This window comes from Taudactylus pleione, unplaced genomic scaffold (genome assembly GCF_031769625.1).
Source record: "Taudactylus pleione unplaced genomic scaffold, aTauple2 ptg000043l, whole genome shotgun sequence".
Classification (NCBI taxonomy): domain Eukaryota; kingdom Metazoa; phylum Chordata; class Amphibia; order Anura; family Myobatrachidae; genus Taudactylus; species Taudactylus pleione.
Window position 1 is genome coordinate 13,265,001 of NW_028284445.1, and position 23,734 is coordinate 13,288,734.

General features: G+C 44.8%; 1 protein-coding gene across 1 annotated transcript in view; it reads left to right on the forward strand.

Annotated features, from left to right (window-relative positions):
• UBL3 (ubiquitin like 3) overlaps window positions 1-23,154 on the forward strand; it is a 181,457-nt gene extending 158,303 nt beyond the window's left edge. The window contains exons 4-5 of the mRNA XM_088460263.1: window positions 818-895; window positions 21,083-23,154. Coding sequence (XP_088316389.1) covers window positions 818-895; window positions 21,083-21,135 — 131 coding nt within the window. The 3' untranslated portion in view covers window positions 21,136-23,154. The remainder of the gene's footprint in view (window positions 1-817; window positions 896-21,082) is intronic.
• Window positions 23,155-23,734: the final 580 nt, after the last annotated feature.

A 23,734-nucleotide genomic window follows, 5' to 3' on the forward strand; every position in this document is an offset into this window, starting at 1 on the left:
ATTACAATTCAGTAACACATGTGTAGGGTCAAATGTTGCCCATCCCTCTGCCAAGCCAGATTTAACTGCACAATACAATTTCTTACCATCTGTCATCCAAATGACTAGAGTGTTTGTATTTGTGTCATATACCCTTGGTATGAGATGCATTGTGGGCAATTCAATTGCGTGCGATTTGAATAGCGCCCGGAAAGGGGTTCCCAGGGCTCTTCAATTCACTGCACTGTTAGCCCAACTAAAGGACTTCTTATCACACCCTCCTGAGAGTACGAACAACAATCCAATTTAAGTGCCTGCCGTGATGCTGTTTTTCAGCTTAGCGTGGAGATGATAACATTGCGGCAGGCACTTAAGTCGGAAAATGCCAGTTAGCGCGCCTAAACATCTGGCTTAAAGCGCACAAACTGGCATCTCCCGATTAAATGCCGAACGCGGGGGAAACAATTGAATAGCCCTGGGAGCTCCTTCCTGGCGCTATTTACATTGCGTTCAATTGAATTGCCCCTATTATATTGACAATCAGGAGTTCGTCGGGACAAAGACAGCGACTCTGTGCCTACAAGGTTTAAATGCAGCTTAAAGCTGGCAATATAATTGTAAACGTGCTGTTATACCTGCGTGCTTACACTTATACTGCCGACGCCGTTAAAATGTTTTAAGCTGCATTTTAACCTTGTTGGCATAGGGCCGCCGACATAGTCCCACCGATCTCCTGCTTATCGACATAATGATTGTTGAAAGATCATATGTATTCCCTTATTATCTGCACCTTATTATTTCTGTAATATAATATTATTGTTTTTTTTTGTTCATACAGCGTTAAAACTTCCCCTTGGCAAGACAACAGTGATGCACTTGGTTGCCAGGGAGACACTGCCAGAGCCAAACTCTCAAGGTATGTTTTACTAGAGTTCCAGAGCAGGGTTACACAATTCAGCTACCGGTACATACAGGTCAGCAGCTGCCGTTATGTACCCGCTGGTCTGTAATCTGGAAGTTCAGACCAGGCTTTCTTTGGGCCTCATTTAAAACCTTGTGTTTGTAGACGTTAATGATTTGTATTTTTAAGCCTCCATCTGGACGTCCATTCAGTTCAGTGCATCGGATGCTTATGTGAATGCTATAAAATCACTGCAAACACCAACATAGATGTAACTGGTTGTTTTTTTTTTTTATGGATCCAAATGACATCAAAGCGAAGTTTCCATTGAAACCTCATATTACATAATTAATTTTTGTATTTTTTGAGTAAAGTGTCCTGGGCAACATATGTCTCTGACTGAATATTGCACATTGCATGCATTAACTTTAATGTGATTGTAGAATGCTACTCTAGCTTAAACCTGTGTTTATTAGAGTTTGCTGCTTATTATCTAGGTACACTGAGCCTAAATGTTCATAAATCCTGTCTTACTCTTTATCCTGTGTATCCATCTTGTAAGTTAGAATTTCAGTGGGGTTTTTTATTATCTGTGATAAGCTTCAAGTATGTGCTGAGAATGAAGCCAGTAGATGGTGAGATTGTAAATGAGAGGAATATTTCTTACCTCTGCACGAAGCTCCAGTAACAAGACAACGACTCCACTATAGTAAAAAACACTGAGCTATTGTTCGGGTATCTGGTGTGTCACATGACCGGCTCTGAGATCTCCCTGACAATAGGGGTGGATCACTTCACATAAAGTAGAATGGGAGCCTGAGGAGAAAGTGTATCCTCTACGTCATAGAGATATGATTCAAATCATCGACAGCACCTCTTATGCCTGTAAATAGCTATACATGTGTTATGTACAGATTATGGGCCTGATTCAGCAGCAATCGCAACTGCAATCATACGCAATCGATCTGCGATCGCAGTTGCAAACTTGCGTGTGCCATAACTCACACTTCCTGAGCGCAACTGCGTTACACACTGCGTATATGCAGAAGAAAGAATCCACCCATCCATCGCAGATCCAAACACGGATGACCGCAACCGGACTCGCAAATGTGCAACACTGTGCAGCCCAAGCTCCTGCAATCACAATAGTTCTTTAGCAAAAATGAACGAATGCAATTAGCAAACAATGATCAAAGCATGGTTTAGGACTCTTATCAATTGTTGTAAAGTGCTACTGATTGACCATTGCTGAATCGCACACTGCGAATGCCCGTGACTGCTAAGTGTTCAAATGCAATGCCTAGATGTTTAACATCATAAGTACTGTAGTTTCTAATGTCAACACTGCAATCATATTTAAAACACAGAAGCACACGTCAAAAATGATATGCTAATGTGGGTTCAATACAATGTGTGTTTATCTCTCTGTATATATTTAAAAAAATATATATACTGTATATACACCTCTATATCTGCAGCCGTGGCCAAAAGTTTTGAGAATGACACAAGTATTGGTTTTCACAAAGTTTGCGGCCTCAGTGTTTTTAGACCTTTTTGTCAGATGTTACTATGGTATACTGAAGCAAAATTACAAGCATTTCATAAGTGTCAAAGGCTTTTATTGCCAATTACATTCAGTTTATGCAAAGAGTCAATATTTGCAGTGTTGACCCTTCTTTTTCAAGACCTCTGCAATTCACCCTGGCATGCTGTTAATCAACTTCTGGGCCACATACTGACTGATGGCTGCCCATTCTTGCCTAATCAATGCTTGGAGTTTGTCAGCATTTGTGGGGTTTTGTTTGTCCACCCGCCTCTTGAGGATTGACCACAAGTTCTCAATCGGATTTATGTCTGGGGAGTTTCCTGGTCATGGACCCATAATTTCAATGTTTTCTTCCCTGAGTCACTTAGTTATCACTTTTGCCTTATGGTCATGAATGGTCTCAGGATGCTTTATTGTTGGCATGACACAGGACTTTGCTTCTCCAGGCAAGCATTTTTCCAGATGCCCCATACAATCTGAAAGGGGATTCATCAGAGAAAATAACTTTACCCCAGTCCTCAGCAGTCCAATCCCTGTACCTTTTGAAGAAAATCAGTCTGTCCCTTCTTGACCCAGGTCATCCTCCTGTTTCATGTCGACAGTAAAGCATCCTGAGACCGTTCATGTGTGGGGTTGCTTCTCAGCCAAGGGAGTGGGCTCACTCACAATTTTGACTAAGAACACAGCCATGAATAAAGAATGGTACCAAAACATCCTCCAAGAGCAACTTCTCCCAACCATCCAAGAACAGTTTGGTGACAAACAATGCCTTTTCCAGCATGATGGAGCACCTTACCATAAGGCAAAAGTGATAACTAAGTGGCTCGGGGAAGAAAACATTGAAATTTTGGGTTCATGGCCAGGAAACTCCCCAGACCTTAATCCCATGAGAACTTGTGGTCAATGTACAAGAGGCGGGTGGAAAAACAAAAACCCACAAATTCTGACAAACTCCAAGCATTGATTAGGCAAGAATAGGCGGCTATCAGTCAGTATGTGGCCCAGAAGTTGATTGAGCGCATTGCTAGGGCAAATTGCAGAGGTCTTGAAAAAGAAGGATCAAAACTGCAATTATTGACTCTTTGCATAAACTTAATGTAATTGTCAATAAAAGCCTTTGACACTTATGAAATGCTTGTAATTTTACTTCAGTATACCATAGTAACATCTGACAAAAAGGTCTAAAAACACTGAAGAAGCAAACTTTGTGAAAACCAATACTTGTGTTATTCTCAACTTTTGGCCATGGCTGTATATATACATATATACAGCAAAATACATATATATCTCAAAATATCTCCCTACCCGACCTCTCCGCTCAGCACAAGATCTGCGTCTCTTATCCTCATGCATTACTTGCTCCCACTCACGGTTACAGGACTGTCTTCGAGCTGCACCCACTCTATGGAATGCCTTACCACGCACAATACAAATTTCCTCTAGTCTCCAATCCTTCAAGCGATCCCTGAAAACTCACCTCTTCAGGCAAGCTTATCAGATCCCAGAACCGCCCACATAACCTTCATAGCTTCCATATCTAATTACATCCCCTTTCACAGTCCACACACAACCTCGCACATCGTCTTTCTCTCACATCCTCATGACATTTGGCCGACATTCCGGTGTGAAGGATCATGCCGCCTACCAAGAAACTGCATTCTGACTGGACCAAAATGCAATATATAGCACCTATCCTTGTGTATCAATGCCTATTTCCCTATAGATTGTAAGCCTGCGAGCAGGGCCTTCCTACCTACATATCTGTCTGTAATTACCCAGTTTTGTTCTATTAATGTTTACAATTGTAAAGCGCAACAGAATATGCTGCGCTATATAAGAAACTGTAAATAAATATATATATATACATTATATATATATATATATATATATATATATATATATATAATATATATATACACACACACACACCCTATAAATTTTATTTTTTGTTATCACCAAAATATGAACACATTACACCATGTATATCTGAAATATTAATTTTGGTTTTCTCTTGTAATTTTTTTTTTTTTAATCTGTTTGTTGTGTAATATATGTATTATGTTTTTTTCAGGCAAATAACACACTTGACCTGACAAACAAACACATGACACCAAACATTAGGCAATATTAATATAATTTGTGTGTCCCCTTTGGCTCTGTTTTACTCAGTTGAGTTAACAACAGGTGCTTATGGCCGTCGGACATGCCATCCGCGGCGCTAAGGTATGCACAAGCTCTCTTCCGTGGACCAACCAAGAGCGTTCTTATCTCTCCAAGATGCGTGCAGCTCCCTTTACAAGTAGGGTGATCCTGACCACGGTCATCGATCGCAGGTTGGTATTGACAGTTTCCTACATTATGAGTCAGGTGAAGGTGGCATCTTACAGGCAGGCATGTTGCCGCATCTGCACGGCAGTGGGGACCAGACGCAGTGGGGACCATTTAGAGAGCAGGTGGAGCGACCTGTGGAGGAGGCAGCCGGAGCTCCTTGGCCAGTTGCGTGCTGCTGTCAGAAGGCAAAGTAAGTTCTTTTGCGTGTGCTAACAAATGCACACAGTATACCTGCGATTGTAAACCAACTGTTATATTTTAATTATTATTTTATTTATATAAGTAAATTATAATACGTGTGTGTGTGTGTGTGTGATCATGTTTCACATTTACCTACTTAAAATTTAAATGGTAATAGTGTTCGATTGACATATTATTCATTATTCTTAATAAATCATTTGTGTTATTGCAAACCTATTCATAACAGCATATTATCTTAATATTGTCATTTCATTTGCAGGACGCAGAGGAAAGATGCAAATTTAACCTCATTCTCCTCCAGAAGGATACATATAAATATTGAAAAATATTTATCATAAAATAGTACATATTTACATAGTTTAACATAAAGGTCATGTTATTTTTTGATCATATCTTTTGCAATAAATGTTGAACATAATTAACGGGATAATGCATCATTTAAAAAAGTTTTGAATATATAATAGGACAAATTGGAGAAAGATCTGACACATGGAATGAGGTTCATCAGAAGATTGTCTCATATTGTCAGTATGCAGACCCCTCATCACATATGTGTACTATACATGTTAAAACTTACGTAGAATCAGACTACAAACAAGTTCTCCTAATACCTGAGCTTATCCTGACCAATGTAAAGAAAAGGGATATGGCCTAGGTTTGGCAAAATGACAGATGATCACTATCATCTGTATTTCACACAGGCCACTAAGCAATCAGCGGTCGCTTTACATGTAGCACCCGCTCATTGGCTGGTTACACGTGGGTCCCAGCCAAAGAGCGTGCACTACATGTAAAGCAGCAGTTGATTGGCTAGCGGCCCTTGTGAAATACAGATGATAGTGGTCATCTGTCATTTCGCAATGTGCAAGTATATGTCACAACATATACTTGCACCTGTCCGCCTTGGATCGGGACACTCTTGTTTGTTATTTTGCCAAGAACGTGCATGCTACGGAGAGCAGCGCTAGGACAGAGGTGAGTATGGGATCTTTTTTACAGGTTCACCCATTGGATTCTACATGGGAGAAGTGGACAGATCAGCAGGCAGTAGATAAGTATGTGTGAGTGAGGTAGGTGAATGTAATAAAGTTGTGCTTAACACTGTGTGTGTACTGTGTTTTTTTAACTATTTATTTTACAGTAGCGGTACGGGTGCCGGGTGCCGGCCGCCAGCTGGCACTTGTAGTTCCACAAGTACCAAAGGGCAGGCATGCTGGCACCTGTAGTTCTACTGTAAAATACAATAGTTTTGAACTATTTGCCCAATTATTGCGCCCATACCCACTGCTCCGGGGGTGCGGGGAAGAGCCCCGGGCTTCAGCCTAAGCCTGGGGTTTCGGGAAAGGGAGGACCCCTTCTTTTGGGAGGGGGGGGGGGCACCTCCCCTAAGATCCCGGCTTGGGGTGTTAAAGCTTTGGCCCTGGAGACCCGGTGATAGGGTATCCTGGCTGTGGCACTACACCTTGGTCAGTTCGGGTCTGGTGCTGGTTTTAAATATAGGGGGACCCCTACGCATTATTTCCCCCCCTGTATTTAAAACCAGCACTGGCCCTGCAGCCAGGTCCTGGTTCCTAAATTACGGGGGAACCCTACACATTTTGTTCCCCGTAATTTTAGGAACCAGGACTGGCTGAGCAGTCCGTGGCTGGTAATGCTTCTGGGGGGGGGGGAGGGACTCTACATTAGTTTTTTTAAAACATTTAACCCGTTATTTATAGGTACATCTCAATGATATGTGCAGGCTGTTTGCTCTGGAGAGTTTTGCAGAGAGAATACACTACAATCTCGGGTGAGTAATCTCATCTAAACTTGCTACTCAGGGGAGAAATCTCGATCTGATTCACCATCAGCCAACTCACTTTCAGCTAAACTCACTTCTTAGTAAATTGGAGAGTTTAAAAACGGGAAAATCACCGATGCAAATCGAGATTAAAAAAAAAAACAATCTCGATCAGACTCGAATATTAGTAAATTTACCCCTAGGAGTGGAAAACATATACAAAGACATCAGATCCAAACTATATTTTGCTTTGAAAGTAGGAGTGAAGGCAAAGGAGAAATACACACGAACCTGCTGTAAATAAAAGGAACTTCTCTTTTTGATGAAAAAATAAGCCACAACACAAATGAAACAAACTCTAGGAGTGGAAAACATAGAAATATAACAGGATCAAGCTATGTTGCGCTTTGAAAGTAAGAGTGAAGGCAAAGGAGAAACGTGGACGCAATGTGCAGTCTGATTTGCTGCGTACGCACGTCATTGCGTCAGAACGCAGTTAGCGGGAAGTCGGATAAAACTAAGCATAGATGCACCATGCAATCAATCCCACATGGACGAAATTGGGTCCATTTCACCAGAGTGACCTTAGAATTAAGGGCCAGGTATCAGATAGAGGAGGCTGCAGGGCCCACCCATGCCCTAGGAGAACAACATGACCCACCTGCAGTGGCAGGCCCTAGCAGTGCAGATCAGTCTGCAGTTGGAGCCCTTACTCAAAATGAAGAACCAGTAGTTCCTGTGATGCAGTGTGTTATGTGGTGTACACCAACCACCAGCACATATATAATTAATAGTGGCCACATAGGGCGGTATTCAATTAGTTTCGTGTCCGCGATACATTTTTCGCCTGTCCGACTTTCCGTCGACATCGTGTGTTTTGGACGTGGAAACTTAGCGTGCGCCCCCCCCCCCCCGCTATTCGCCCTATTCAATTCCAAACCACGTGAAAACGGCACGTGGCGAAGTCAGAACAGGCGGAAAGTGCTGTCAGAAATGGGGAAATCAGCCTGAACCCCCCAAAAAGATGCACTAACATTGGGAATCAATGTAGATGTGCCCGAATAGCCCTAATAAAACTATTTGGGGTACTTAAGTTGTTTCAATAGCTTCTTATTAGCATCTTTCATCAAGTGGTGAAGAATGGTATTAAGCAGTAGTTTTTGTTGAAAAGAAGTAGACTGTTAATATTGGGGTACTTGAAAATGGGTGCTAGCATATTTTAAAGTCTCTAAAGTGAAGTAAAAAAATACGTGGAAAAACACACCTGCTGCATGTACCTGCAATTATAAAAAACACCTGGCCCATCCTTGCAGACCCCCAAAAAGTCTATTTCGCAAATTTTTATGCTTGTCCCCCTCACTTTCTACTTTTTCGCCCCCAAAATGAAAGTACTTTTTTGGGGTGTTAAGTTTTTTTTCCCAGGAGTTTTTGGACAGTTGTCCTTTTGGGGGGCTGTCCCAAGGGTTCTGAGTGGTTTCCCCACCTTTGCACCTTAAAATAAAAAATTTGCACTTCTTTTCTCCTGCTATTCAAAGGCGAATCTTTTTCGCCTATTACATTTCATTGTCTTTCTGTGTACACGAAAAGCGTCTGGAATTGAATACGTAGATAAGTTTCCTCCACGTGAAAAGCTGAGATCGGCGATACTTTTCCACGGATCTCGGCTTTACGCGTCTAATTGAATACGGGCCTTTGTGTGAAACAAATGTTTTTTTTTTTAAATGTTTGATAAATGAAAGAGACCTTGGCCCTTATTCAGAGCCGCTCGTTAGCGGCAGTACGCTCGTTCCGAGCGATGTTCGCACATCTGCGCATGCGTACGGTTTTTAGTACGCATGCGCGAACCAGTCAGTGCGGCCGAAAATCGTTTGTACGCTATATAGCGAGTGCCTGCTATTTTGAGTGACAGAATGAGGCGTATGTGGGTGGTAACAGGGGAAGGTGCTTGAAAACGGGGGAGTGGAATTCGAACGCAGGCGTGCTTAAAGGTCAAAATGGGCGTTTTAAGGGTGTGCATAATTAATCCAGCAGCGTCATTGACCACGTCACTTGTTTTTTTTAAACTCAGAACTGCTCGCAAAATAACGGTTGAAAAAACCAACCACAAGAATAGCGAGCAGTTCATACGCTGTACGATGTACTCGATTAATCAAATAAATAGCGGACATGACGTATGGTGCGAGCGGCCAGGGGGCGTTTTTATCAAATAAACGAGCGTATGTTTTGCTCGCTCGTTCAGACTTAGAGGTGTGAACAGACTGCAATTTGCGAACGGATCATTTGAATAGCCACCCCTTGTTTTTGAACGAACGACCGCAAATAGCGAACGGTTCTGAATGAGGGCCCTTGTGTGTAAGAAAACACTAATGGTTGTTGTTATTGCTGTTCCTTGTTAAAAATAGGTGTCTGCATAACAATATGGTGTCTGCATAACAATATGGTGTCTGCATAACAATATGGTGTCTGCATAACAATATGGTGTCTGCATAACAATATGGTGTCTGCATAACAGTATGGTGTCTGCATAACAGTATGGTGTCTGCATAACAGTATGGTGTCTGCATAACAGTATGGTGTCTGCATAACAGTATGGTGTCTGCATAACAATATGGTGTCTGCATAACAATATGGTGTCTGCATAACAGTATGGTGTCTGCATAACAGTATGGTGTCTGCATAACAGTATGGTGTCTGCATAACAGTATGGTGTCTGCATAACAGTATGGTGTCTGCATAACAATATGGTGTCTGCATAACAGTATGGTGTCTGCATAACAATATGGTGTCTGCATAACAATATGGTGTCTGCATAACAATATGGTGTCTGCATAACAATATGGTGTCTGCATAACAATATGGTGTCTGCATAACAGTATGGTGTCTGCATAACAGTATGGTGTCTGCATAACAGTATGGTGTCTGCATAACAGTATGGTGTCTGCATAACAGTATGGTGTCTGCATAACAATATGGTGTCTGCATAACAATATGGTGTCTGCATAACAATATGGTGTCTGCATAACAATATGGTGTCTGCATAACAGTATGGTGTCTGCATAACAGTATGGTGTCTGCATAACAGTATGGTGTCTGCATAACAGTATGGTGTCTGCATAACAATATGGTGTCTGCATAACAATATGGTGTCTGCATAACAGTTTTTGTTTTTTCCTCTAGAATGCACCTTCATCAAGCAGCTCTGCTCATTGTGTAACTCTACTGGTGCAGAGACAGAACATGGTTTTTACTGCATGAATGCATATTAAAGTCAAATTTACAATGTATGAAATGCTCTGACATCAGCCACAATGTTTGGTTACTTATACTTTTTTTCTTGAACTTGGTCTAAGATGTTAAAATGTTTCTAATCCAAAACTATGTTTAAAACAAAAAAAAGGTTGTATATAATTTATATGAGATTGTTTTGAATTGTACTTTTTATCCCTGACAGATGGGCCGACTTCCGTTGGCTAAAGGGCAAAATGTCAGCCCACTGGTAGCATGCGAGGGGTGGAGGAACTGCTTTATCCTTGGAATACACCCCATTGGAGGAAATGGCTCTGGGGTGTATTGAAGAATAGGAGCTGGTAGACATGTCTAATGTTGACACCGATGTGCCTACCTGTGTAGCCCGATACTGTCTCTGGTATATTCCAAAAATGTGTGAGCATAACATAAACCAAAATTGCTTTGATGTTGACTTTATTTTATTTTTTTTACACATTTCAGATGTGGATGATACTCCTTAAAGACCTGGATGATGCTGCTGAAGGGGCTCATTCTGGGAAGGGAGCGGCAGTATAAACACCACCCCCAGATGCACCATCTGAGCCGCCCCTCCTCCTTAGCAATAATAACCGACTCCGAGAGATGCATGCAGAAAGCATGTGCAATGCACACATGTTCTCAGAGATAGCATCATTATTACTGGTTCAATGAGAGCATAACATGGGAGGAGCAAAGCGGCAGCCCTCCTCTCTTCATTTCCAAGGATCAAGCTCCAGCCCCCAGCCCTGCCTATGAGCAGCCCACCTCTGGCCAGGGCACTCACAGATCCAGCCAGCCGATTGTATCAGCTACATCTCGGCCTCAGCCTGCAACAATCTCTTGCTGCCCCCATGTTCCTGGGTGCCAGCTCCCCATGGGCGCATGGGATGTTGACTTACTTCCTACTGAGTTTAACAGTTTGTTTTATTTTGGCTTATGGGAGTTTATTTATCCCTTTCATTCATTTGAATTCAGTGGTTTTAATTTCTTCATGTATCTAAAAATCTAAGCTGCAAATTGTGCAAAAACATTTTTGAGTTATGAGAATGTTACTAACCAGTATGATATAAAAATATGAACATTTGTGTTGTGCTATGTCTATTAAATACTGATTAGTTGAAGACATGCTGTGCATTGGTTAGATTTGACGTCATTAATGTATCATATGTTACATATGTTTAAAAAGTGACATTAGTTCAGTGCTCAGATACAGTGCTGTGATGGTTTGCCCGTTATACCCCTTTTACACCGGAGCTATCACCCGGGTTATTGCAGGGTTAACCCGGGCAGCTCCTGGTGTAAAAGGGGAGAGGGTTGGATCGCCGGGTCGAGTGACCCGGCAATCCAACCCAGGTAACTAGCAGGGTTTAACACAGTTGTAGCCCGTGAAACCCTGCTGTGAGAACAGCGCACTCCGGGTCACGATGACCTGGAGTGCGCTGCTAGCCGGCCGATTGGTCCAGCTTCAGTGGCGCTTGGAGATGATGTCATCTCCAAGCGTCCACTTTCACGCCGGAAAAGCCGGGTCTATGCAGATCAGACTGCGGTGTGAGCGGCTCCGTCTGATCCGGATAGCAACCCTGTTCCAACTCCGGGCCAGACCCGGAATTTTGGTGGAAAAGGGGTATTATAGTATTTAGGGAAACACAGGCTGGTATTAAGGTATTTTGCACAATACATGGATGTTAAAACCATTTTTATTTAAACTTGTTTACATTTTTAACAAATTATATATAATGCACATCATTCTGTTAAAATGAACATACGCTGTACCCACAAATCAACATACATACTGTACATACATACTTAAACATAAATGTGAGGTACTTCTTTTCAAAGAAAATATACATGCAACTCACAGAAAGTTTTACCTGCAACGTGCACACACTACTCTGCTCTACAACAGCTGCATGTGATTTAGCAATTATTAGCTTAGACATCGGAACTTCTGCTGCTACCATCGCTCATTGCGTACTCTGCGTGACTCTCCAGTTACTCAGGAAATGTTGTTGCGTTCGCAGTTCCTGAGATCTTGCTCGCATATATACCGTAGGTGACGCCCCTTACATGCCTACCATCTCAGAAATTGCGTACCTGTCCCGCTGCCACGCCTCCACCACTCCTTTTTTTCGGTTTATGCTGCGAGTGGTGTGTACGCAGACCTCTGTGCGATCACGCAAACCACACTTTGCGCGTGCGCCTTATCATGTCTGTCCTTCGGTATGCATGCGCAGTTTGCCGATCGCTCATTGCGTCTGTTCTTACAGTTGCCATTGCTGCTGATCAGGCCCTATGTACAGATTATTAGGCAAGACGTGCAGTTCATCCTGTAACCAAGTGCTCTCATTGTACAGTCCTACCCCTCCACATAGTCTACCTGTAAACCGGCATAGATGTCTCTTGTACAGGTTATTAGACAAGACATGCAATTCATCCTGTAACCAAGTGCTCTCATTGTACAGTCCTACCCCTCCATGGTTTCTGATAAAGGAAATTAAAGCTGGCATATGGCGTGCCTAGTGCCGCGGGGAGAAAGCTCACATCCTCAACTTAAGTGTCAGTGATTACAAGAAAGAACAAAGAGTCCATTAATAGCGCAGACCTTTATAAAGCTGAGAATAAAATACTATATTTGATTTTATATGTAATCAGAAAAGCATTGCTCTACATTTTTGGACTGTCATTGTCACTGTCCCCATTTTTTTAACTAGTAGATTTGTTGTTCTAGAGAGAATCCTGGATGTGTTCAATGTTTTACATTTAGCAATTAATATTTAAAAATATGCATATAACAAAGTATTTCATAATATTTTTTTTCTAATAAATAGCCTGTTCATCACTTGCATTTTATTATTAAATTGTACCAGTCCCCACCACATCCTTCTTGCGTGGATCCGATCATCCTTTCCTTTTGCTAATAAATGTATTACGATGACAGAGTTCCTGTTCTGCCTGCAAAACCGAATACATTATCTGCTTCATTATGTCTAGTTTATTTTCATTATTTACAATAATAAATATTCAATCTTATTTAAAATTCTAGAGCGATAAGTAACTTGACATTTTACCAACATTAACTTACTGGCATGATTCTACGTGAGCAGCGTCTAATTTACATGCTGACCTTTAGTGAGCCATTATTGTGACAGGGAATCACAGTGTGCTGCCATAGTGACGGGGATGTCACAATAAACTCACAATTATTGCCCATTTCTAAGGTCCCTTTTCCTACTTGCAAGTGCAGCTCTGTTAACCCTGAAAATAATAAATTTTTTGGTGAGAAGATGCCGCCAAATTTTCATAAAGTCTGTCCCACAACATTAACATAATTAATTTCTACTTCAGGGTCCATAGGGTATCCACAGGATACCTTGGGGTATAGGTGTGACGTCAGTCGCAGGGCACCAAAGAGTTAAGCTTTCAGCCTCCCAGGATGCACTAGGTCCCCCTCCTATACCCCGCCCCCGGGCCAAGGCACCTCAGTTTAGTTTGGTGCCCGGCCGGAGTCGGGTGCACCTGTTGGAGTGGGGGCTAGAAGAGCCCCTGAAGCTTATTCTTCATGCAGCTGTGGCTGCACAACTGGATGAACAGCATGGACAGTCAGTCCTGACGTCCATGCTGTCTTCCCTACACCCCGCCGGTACCAGAACGCCGGTACTGATCCGGGGATGCTGGTGGGCGTCTGGGGTCACAGCTAGCGGTGACCCCAGATGCTCCGGACCATGGCCGGATTCAAGGGGGACAGAGGTAAGCAGCGGGGTCCCGCGGTGGGTCCCCGCTGATCACATGGTCCTAAGTCCCCAGGCAGGGGGCTCCCTGGGGACTGGCTGCAGCGTGGAGCCAGGCGACCAACCTGCGCTTCCACTACCCCCTGGGACAGCGGACCGCAGCAGAGCGGTAGCGCTGCGGCGTCCCAGGGGTTAAATGCATGCCAGGGGAGCGCGCCTTCCCTGTCTCACAGCCGGCGCCTCCCCCGCTGCACACAGCCCTCTCTGCATGCTGCCGACTGGTCCTGTGGCAGCGCTCCTCCCCCAGGCCAGCCTCCTCTCTGCTCCTCGGCGGCCATCTTCTCCAGAACGCATGGTGAACGCTGCTGGAAGCGCTGGACGGAAGCATCGTGGTCTGGGTCCCCCCGCATACCTCTCCTCCGCTGTGGTCAGGTCTGTGTATGCAGCGCTGTGTCCTACCAGGCCCTGTGTCTGTGTAGTTGAGTGATCAGCGCTGTTAGTGCAGGAATTGTTATTTTTCTGCATTGTATGTGACTGTGCTAGCGCTGCTGCCTGTAATCTTTTCTTCTCTAAACTGTCAGCTTTATTACTGTCCCTGTTCTTTCTGCTAAAGCCCTTGCGGTGCGGTGCTGCAGGGTGGTCTCTCGCCTATTTAATACTTAATTGGTGAGAGAGGTCACATACGTGGTGCCATCATGTCTGAAAGTGATTTTCCCCTCCGGCTACAGTGTACCACGTGCAAAGTACCGTTAGCGGAGGGGGAGGGTAGCGCGGAGGGCCTTTGCCGGCAGTGTTTGTCCATGGCGCGGCCTATTACGGTTACAGCACCGGTACAGGAGCCGCCCTGGGCTTGTTTCGCTCAGGCGTTAACAGCTTTAGTGGGCCAGTTAGCTCCGCAGCCCGCGTTTACTCCGATGGGTTTGTCCCAGCAGTCTGTGGTGTCGTTACCCATGCAGGGGTTCCCACGACAATTGGTGGTACCCCACAGTCTCCCTATTTCCCCGCTCCCGGGTTCTCAGGAGCCAGCGTGGGTTAACTCCCTGACGAGTTCTGTACAGCACTTGTCGGATGTGTTGCAAGGGGAGTCTGTGATGCGGTCTCATAAAAGGCCGGTGGCGTCTCTGTCCACTCCTTATGAGGATGACGAAGGGACGTCTGATGATGGGGAGATTCTAGATCCTTACGATCAGGAACCTCTCCATACTAAGGACGCTGATGCTAAGTCCAAAGTATATATTCCTGGACTTATTCGGGCGGTCCGCACAGCCTTGGTGATTGAGGACGAAGTTCCCCCAGCGGCTAAATCTAAGTATGCCTTTCTCAAAGATGTGAAGGGCGATGCCACAGTCTTTCCTCTTTCGGGTCAGTTGGTGGACCATTTAGAGGAGGCGTGGAAACAACCTGGCAAAAGATACCAGCCGCAGAGACGCCTGGCGGTGGCTTATCCGTTCGCGGATAATTATTTTGCTAAGTGGGAATCCCCTCCACAGGTGGATTCTCACGTGACCCGTCTTGTCCGTAGTGCCACATTGCCGATGCCATCCATGTCCTCCCTTAAGGATGCTACGGACCGCAAGGTAGAAATCTGCCTGAAGTCCGCTTATTCCCTTGCAGGGGGGGCAGCACGGCCGGCTATGGCCATTTGCTGGGTTGCCAGAGCGATGGAGCGCTGGGCGGATTCATTAGAGGCTTCTTTTGAATCCGACTGTCCGGCCGATCAGGCGGAGTTGATTGGCAATCTCCGTGATTCGGCCACCTACATCAACGAGGCGGCTCTAGACATTAGTACTCTGGTGTCTAGAATTTCTTCAGCAGCGGTAGCTGCTCGTCGCACCTTGTGGCTGCGATCCTGGAAGGCGGACGCAGATTCCAAGAAAGGTCTGGAAGCGTTGCCGTTTACCGGAGAAGTTCTCTTCGGTCCGGATCTGGATAAGATTGTGGCCACGCTGGCGGCAGCCAAATCTGCCTGTCTCCCGTCGGCCGCTGCTCCTTCTGGTTCGGGACCATCGTCCTTTCGGTCATCTAGGGCCCAGGGCAGGCCCAAACCACAGTCGTTTCCTCGACAGGCTGGCCCTAAGAAATCGGTCAAGCCCCGGAAGCAGGCATGGAGTACCAGACGTCCGGCCCCCAAGCCAGATGACAAGCCTGCGGCCTGACTTTCCGGGCCTCCCTTTGGGGGATCCCAGGGTGGGAGGCCGCCTGCTACAGTTCGCCCTGTGTTGGTCGACCACTACGACAGACACTTGGGTTCTGGAGGTGGTTTCCCACGGATACGCCCTCTCCTTCCGGCACAGACCCCCGGCTCGCTTCTTCACCACGGGTCTCCCATCAGACCGGAACAAGGCTACGGAGCTGCGGAAGGTATTGCACACTATGCTCCAGGCTGGAGTTATAGTGGCAGTTCCATTCTCCCAGAGGGGCCAGGGTTTCTATTCAAATCTATTTTTGGTACAGAAACCCAATGGGTCATATCGTCCGATTCTCAACCTCAAAGCACTCAACAAGTCTTTGCGGGTCCCGAAGTTTCGGATGGAGACCCTACGGTCCATCATTCTGGCGCTGGAACCTGGGGACTACTTGGTGTCATTGGACATACAGGACGCTTACCTGCATGTCCCTATTCTTTGGCGCCATCAACAGTTCCTCAGGTTTGCAATCAGCAGCGACCACTTCCAGTTTCGGGCGTTACCTTTTGGCCTGGCAACAGCACCACGTGTTTTCACCAAGGTGATGGCGGTCATGGCGGCTTCTCTGCGGCTGCAGGGAGTCCGCATGTTGCCGTATTTGGACGACCTGTTATTGGTGGCAGGATCTCCAGAGCTCCTGTTACGCCACTTGGACCTGACCATTGCACTGCTGCAACGGCACGGCTGGCTAATCAACTGGCAGAAGTCCACTCTAATCCCGTCTCGGAGGATTCTGCATCTTGGAGCCTTATTGGACTCGGGACAGCAAAGGATCTTCGTGACGGAGGACAAGATCTCTGCTTTACAGTCAAGGGTGCGCAGTTGTCTGCACAGCCGCCGGGTGTCCTTACACTCGGCGATGAGGTTACTGGGCTCCATGGTGTCGGTGTTCGACATGGTGGAATACGCCCAGTTTCACTCCAGACCTCTGCAGCACCTGATCCTGTCCAAGTGGAACGGGCTGACTCAGTCTCTGAAGTCCCAGACGATTGTGCTCACCCAGGAGGTTCGCCTGTCCCTTACGTGGTGGTTACAGACGACCCACCTCAACAAGGGACGTCCGTTCTGGGTTCCAAATTGGGTTCTGTTGACAACGGACGCCAGTCTTCGGGGCTGGGGAGCAGTTTCGGGTCCACACTTGTTCCAGGGCAGGTGGACGCCGACAGAAGCGGAGCTTCCAATAAATATCTTGGAACTCCATGCGGTCTTCAATGCTCTCCAGCAGGCACAGCGGTTTCTCCAGGGTCGCCCGGTGCAGGTCCAGTCGGACAACGCTACCACCGTGGCCTACATAAACAGGCAAGGAGGAACTCGCAGTCGGGCGGCTCTCGTAGAGGTCTCTCGGATCCTGGTTTGGGCGGAGCGCAATCTTCCGGCCATATCAGCGGTCTTCATCCCGGGAGTGCTCAATTGGGAGGCGGACTTTCTAAGTCGCCAGGACGTTCATCCGGGGGAATGGTCCCTGCACCCGGACGTTTTTCAACTACTGGTGGACAGGTGGGGTCTTCCAGAAATCGACCTCATGGCGTCCCGGCACAACAACAAGTTGCCGGTGTACGGGTCTCGCACAAGAGACGAAGGGGCGTCTCTGGTGGATGCTCTGTCCGTCCGGTGGACGTTCCGGTTCTCATACCTGTTCCCTCCGGTCTCCCTTCTTCCACGGGTAATCCGGAAATTCAAACAGGAAGGAGGGACGCTCCTGTTGATAGCTCCCGCGTGGCCCAGACGGCACTGGTTCTCAGACCTTCAGGGTCTGTCCGTGGACATTCCTCTGCGGTTGCCGCTACGACCGGACCTTCTGTCTCAGGGTCCTTGCCTTCACCCGGACCTGACTCGGCTGTCTTTGACGGCGTGGCTGTTGAGACGGCCATGCTGAGGTCCCGGGGGTTTTCCAGCTCTGTGGTGCGTACCATGTTACGAGCTCGGAAACCGTCTTCCGCGAGGATATACCATCGCGTGTGGCATACGTTCTTCCAGTGGTGTCGACCGAGAGGTTATGCACCGCGGGAGTTTCGTCTGTCTCGGATTCTCGCCTTCCTGCAAGCGGGACTAGATCATGGGCTTCGCCTTGCTTCTTTGAAGGTACAGGTTTCGGCCCTATCTGTCTGGTTTCACCGTAGGATTGCTACAATCCCGGATGTGCGCACCTTTATGCAGGGTGTTCTCCGCATTCAGCCGCCCTTTGTTCCACCTGTGGCGCCTTGGGATTTGGCTGTGGTCCTGAGGGCTCTCCAAGGACCGCCGTTTGAACCACTGGGCTCAGTGGATCTTAAATGGCTAACAGCTAAGACTGTTTTCCTTCTGGCCATTGCTTCGGCCAGACGTGTTTCTGAGTTAGGGGCTCTTTCTTGTAGACCCCCTTTCTTGGTTTTTTTATGGGAACAGGGCAGTGCTCCGCACTCGGCCCGAGTTTCTTCCCAAAGTTGTTTCCCAGTTTCATATTAACGAGGAAATAGTTGTTCCGGCCTTTAACTCACCGGGTCTTTCCGTGGGTGAGGCCTCTTTGGATGTTGTGCGGGCCTTAAGGACTTATGTTGACCGCACTTCTTCGTTTAGGAAGTCGGACGCTTTGTTTGTCCTCTTTGGCTTCCGTAAAAAGGGTTGGCCTGCTTCAAAGCAAACTTTGGCAGCCTGGATCCGTATGGCTATTTCTGAAGCTTATCTTCATGAAGGCCCACCGGTCCCTCCTTCTCTGAAGGCTCATTCCACTAGGTCTGTGGGTCCTTCGTGGGCAGCTCGACGTGGTGCCTCGGCAGTTCAGATCTGCAAGGCTGCTACGTGGTCTTCTGTCCATACCTTCGTGAGGTATTACAGGTTTGACACCTTCGCCTCTCAGGATGCTTCCTTCGGGCGGCGGATTCTCCTTTCTGCACAGGAGCGTCCCCACCCTTAAAGGATACTGCTTTGGGACATCCCCAAGGTATCCTGTGGATACCCTATGGACCCTGAAGTAGAAAATATGAGATATGGTAAGAACTTACCCTTGTTATCTCTATTTCTACGAAGTCCATAGGGTTCCACAGGACTCCCGCCCTGTCGCACCTGTGCTGCAGATGGGCTTTGCTCTGGTCACCGGTTTTCCGTCTCCCTCTGGTGAGAATGTGATTCTTGTATGTGTCCAGATCTTTGTTCTCTCTCTTCCTTCTCCTCCTCCGGCCTATGGCTTGGTAACTAACTGAGGTGCCTTGGCCCGGGGGCGGGGTATAGGAGGGGGACCTAGTGCATCCTGGGAGGCTGAAAGCTTAACTCTTTGGTGCCCTGCGACTGATGTCACACCTATACCCCAAGGTATCCTGTGGAACCCTATGGACTTCGTAGAAATAGAGATAACAAGGGTAAGTTCTTACCATATCTCATATTTTACAAACTTACCTAATGCTGGCCATATACGGTAAGATTTTCTGTCCAACCATCCAACTAGTTGGTTGGTTGGAATGAAAATCTGGTAACGTATCGGAGTAAATGATGATGATCAATTTGCTCCTAAATGCAATAAAATAGATTAAAATGGTCGTCAGACAAGTTTGTTAAATGTTTGCTCTAAACAATTTGTTCAAACAACAGATTTTAATCCATTTTCCGGCGTTTGGGAGCAAATTGCTGATTGTCATTTGCTTTCATCCCTTACCAGATTTTCATTCCAACCAATCAACTAGTTGATGGTTGGACAGCAAATCTTACCGTGTATAGCCAGCATAACCCTCCTTTTTTGTACCCTCACACTAAGCCTCCCTGTCCCGCACCCTAACCCTCCCGCTTTAGTGCCTAACCTCCCCCCGGTGTTGCCTGGACCTAACCCTTCCTGTTTGGAGCCTAACCCTAACCTCCCCCTTCCCGCAGCCTAACCCTAAATCCCCCTGGGGTGCCTAAAGCTAACCCCTGTTCCCCCGCGACTGATACTTTTCCCCGGTCTTCTTACAATCAGGATGCCGACTGCCGGGATTTCGGTGTCTGTATTCCGGTACCGGTGTTCTCTCGGTCATTAGGATTCCGGAAGCCGGCATCCCGATCATCGGGGTATTAACTACATCCCCTGGGGAGGCATGAAGTATTATAGCTTTGTGATTTTGTGAGCTCTCCCTTGATTTAAATAATAAAACTTGGTACTGGTGCTCATCACTTTGTTGTGGTACTGGTGCTCATCACTTTGTTGTGGTACTGGTGCTCATCACTTTGTTGTGGTACTGGTGCTCATCACTTTGTTGTGGTACTGGTGCTCATCACTTTGTTGTGGTACTGGTGCTCATCACTTTGTTGTGGTACTGGTGCTCATCACTTTGTTGTGGTACTGGTGCTCATCACTTTGTTGGGGTACTGGTGCTCATCACTTTGTTGTGGTACTGGTGCTCATCACTTTGTTGTGTGGTACTGGTGCTCATCACTTTGTTGTTGTGGTACTGGTGCTCATCACTTTGAGGCAGATTCCATTAAATGTGATGTACCATCACTCATTGCAGTGAGACCCAGATGCACAAATTGTGATAATTTACGGTAGTGCAATTATCGCGAGGTTTACCTTGCACCTGTAGCGGCAGATGCCTACACATCACGTCCTTAGCACAGCATTGAATTCCCCTCTTTGATGTAAATCAATGCATTTCGCACATTTTTTTTGTCTTTGGGAAGTGCTTGTCCTCTTTACACAGTTTGTGCTCTTTTTTTTTTTTTTATTTCTGCTTCACTTACTTTTATTTTTTTTTCCTATTAATGACACAGTGCTTTCATGTTCGCTCCAGTTCTTGCTATGGGGCTGTTTTGCAGAGTTGTATATTTGTTTTTAGCATTTTTATCATTGACTGGTTTCTACCCTTGTGTACTTCTGCATGTTCAACTTCGGCCCATTAGTTTACAGTAAATGTAATAGTCTATTTTCATTGCTAAAAGATGGGGGGATATTTATCAAAGCATTAAAAGAGATAAAGTGGAGAGAGATACAATACCAGCCAATCTGCTCCTAACTGCCATGTTACAAGCTCTGTTTGAAAAATGACAGGAGCTGATTGGTTGGTACTTTATCTCTCTCCACTTTAACTCCCTGCTTTGATAAATCTCCCCGTAAGTGTACTGATGGGCTGATTTGACTTGGTAGCACAGCCAGACATGGGACGTGTGTATCTGTAATGTACGGCTTGGGTATTGACGCTAGTTTCCATTCTCTTACAGGTCAAAGAAACCGCGAGAAGACTGGAGAGAGCAATTGCTGTGTAATCCTGTAAATGATGATGTGTCTGTAAAGTGTGATGTAATATAGTCTTTGTTTTTCATGCTGCTGGAATAGAGGAGAACCATTGCTTCAGAGAACCTTAGATCAACTCCCTGTCATACTATTCACGGAAGTGATATATTACATGGACATTCATAGAGCTCTCTTCACTGCAAGAGACCAAGAACATTCTCATAACGATTTAACCTTTGTTTTTCTTGCAGAGTAACTTTGTAGTATGTTATAGTATCTCCATTTTTTAATGCATTCAGTATTCCGGGGGGAAAAAGTCACTATCTTCTCTTCTACAACAATATTCATTCTTGCTGCAGCATAACAACATACAGAAACAAATCACTGATTTCAGGCTGTCCACATGCAGATTGCACTGACATCTGGTCGCCGACCTAGACCTCAACAACAGATAGCTGTAGCCATACTTGATACAACAATCTAGAGGACAAGTTCTACACTGGAAATCAAGGCGTCAAATCAGACTGAAATCAAAGTATTAGTGACGGTGTCTTCTACCTAATGTAATTATTGCCCGTGGCGGCACGAGGTAGTATCAGGAGAACGACAATACGGTTTATATTCAAGGAACAAAGCTAATTGTGCCTGTAATCTGAAAGCACTCTGCAGAGGGCGCTGGAGTAATTGTTAATGTACTATTCTGTGCACTCTTATCGCAAGCGTACGTTGCATGCGCGCTCATACCAAGCAAGCGAGAAGAGTGCCTTTCCTAGCCTTAATATGGGAGGGTTATTTTTCCTGTAGTCCATAAGCCTTTATTATTGTGCAGATATATTAGCAGATGTCATTATTAATCAACCTTGTGTTTTAATATCAAACATTGATGTTTTCGGTGATGAAAAAAAAAAAAGACAACTCATCAGTAATCTAGTGTCCAACTTCATGTCTAAATAATAAGAGACAACAAATCGCAACCTTAGTACTAGTTTTTGTTTCTTTATGTAACTTGCATTTATACTAGTGCTTGCAAGGATATTACAATTCAAGCAAAAAAAAAAGATGCCATCTTCTCATTTCATACAAATAATTTAAGACATGCTATAATGAATTTGCACAGCACTAAAGCATGAAGCTATGTTTCATTTAAAACTGTAAAAACAAAATATATATAAACATTTTTTTTATATTTTTTTCCACCAGGGACTAAGAGTAAAATCTACCTGGTTGAAATTACAAATGTGTAGAATATATTTAATAATAAAAAAATATATAAAATGCGTTATTATAGAATCTAACAATAGATTGGCATAGTGTAATAGAACCATATACCTATACGTTGCTTTTGCCTTTAGAACACAAACAGTCACAGGTTGACCTGGGGTCCTGTATTCAGTACCTAAAAAAAATTATTAACAAAGGTTTTAAAGCCCCCATTACAAATATTCCATTTAATAATTTTATTTCGACAGCATTATTTTAGTGTAATCAGATTATTTTGTTCATTATTATAGCTTTGACGAGATGCTTTATATGCATTCGGTCTTAATATTGTTCATATGGATCTGACTTAAATTTGTAAACAGCAAAAAAAAAAATAATAAAAAAAACACAAAGATAACAATTGTAAATAGCACTAAAGAGTTTTCTTCCTGCAACCTGTACTGATATAGATTCTTCTGTAATAAATAAAATAATATTGTAGTGCATTTCTGTTGGTTGTTTGGTGGATCTGATTGGGACTGTAATTGCTTTGAATTTTTTTGATAAAACTGGAAAAGTCATTTTAAACTTAACTTAAAATCAATGCAATTTTTTTTTTTGGTTTCTGCAAATTAATCCCACTGATTACTTTTGTAATCCCATTGATAGTGAATTGTTCTGATTATTTTCCTGTATAGCTATATAATAAAGTAAAATTGTCACAATGTTGTGACGTCTCTCTCTGACCTTGGGTTACAAGCACATGTGTTTTACATTAAAAATGTTTATTTTAATTGAAGATGAATATTGTACAGAGAAATGTGAAGAAGATAAATGCATAGTTGAATGCACTCTGAAATCTTCTACTTGCCAATTATTTTTTTAAAGCAATTGGACATCATGTTCAGTGCAGTTCATGGTTTAGTCTCAATTCACTATTATAATATTTTTTTCCTTTAAATACCAATAATTAATAGTTGTTACTACCTCATATGACTTTTCCCCTCCATTTCATTGGTGTATCTATAATAGGTGTGCAATCTACACAGGCCCTTGAGTCAATGTGTCTCCCGCCACCCACCCTACGCCCAGAGCTGGGCCTGACACAGCGGCTGCAGGGTGCTCTCTTTATAAAGACGGCACAGGCATTTGCTCACGAGATAGAAAAGACTGAGACAGTGCTATCTTATGTGCAGCCGCCAGAGCCATATTTTTAGGGGGAGGGGGCTTAAGGGCCCCCTTAAAATTTAAAAAGCTGCTCAATCTGGTTTGGTTTTTACTGAAAGCACTTGTGGACAGAGCCCTAACTAGACTTGTTGGTGCCCTGGGCGAGAAAGAGCATTGGCGTCCACCCATTTTCCTAATAGGGACACTTTAAGATACAATCCTGTTGTACCACTGTGAAATCACTGGCTGTAGTGATGATACACAGTAATAAT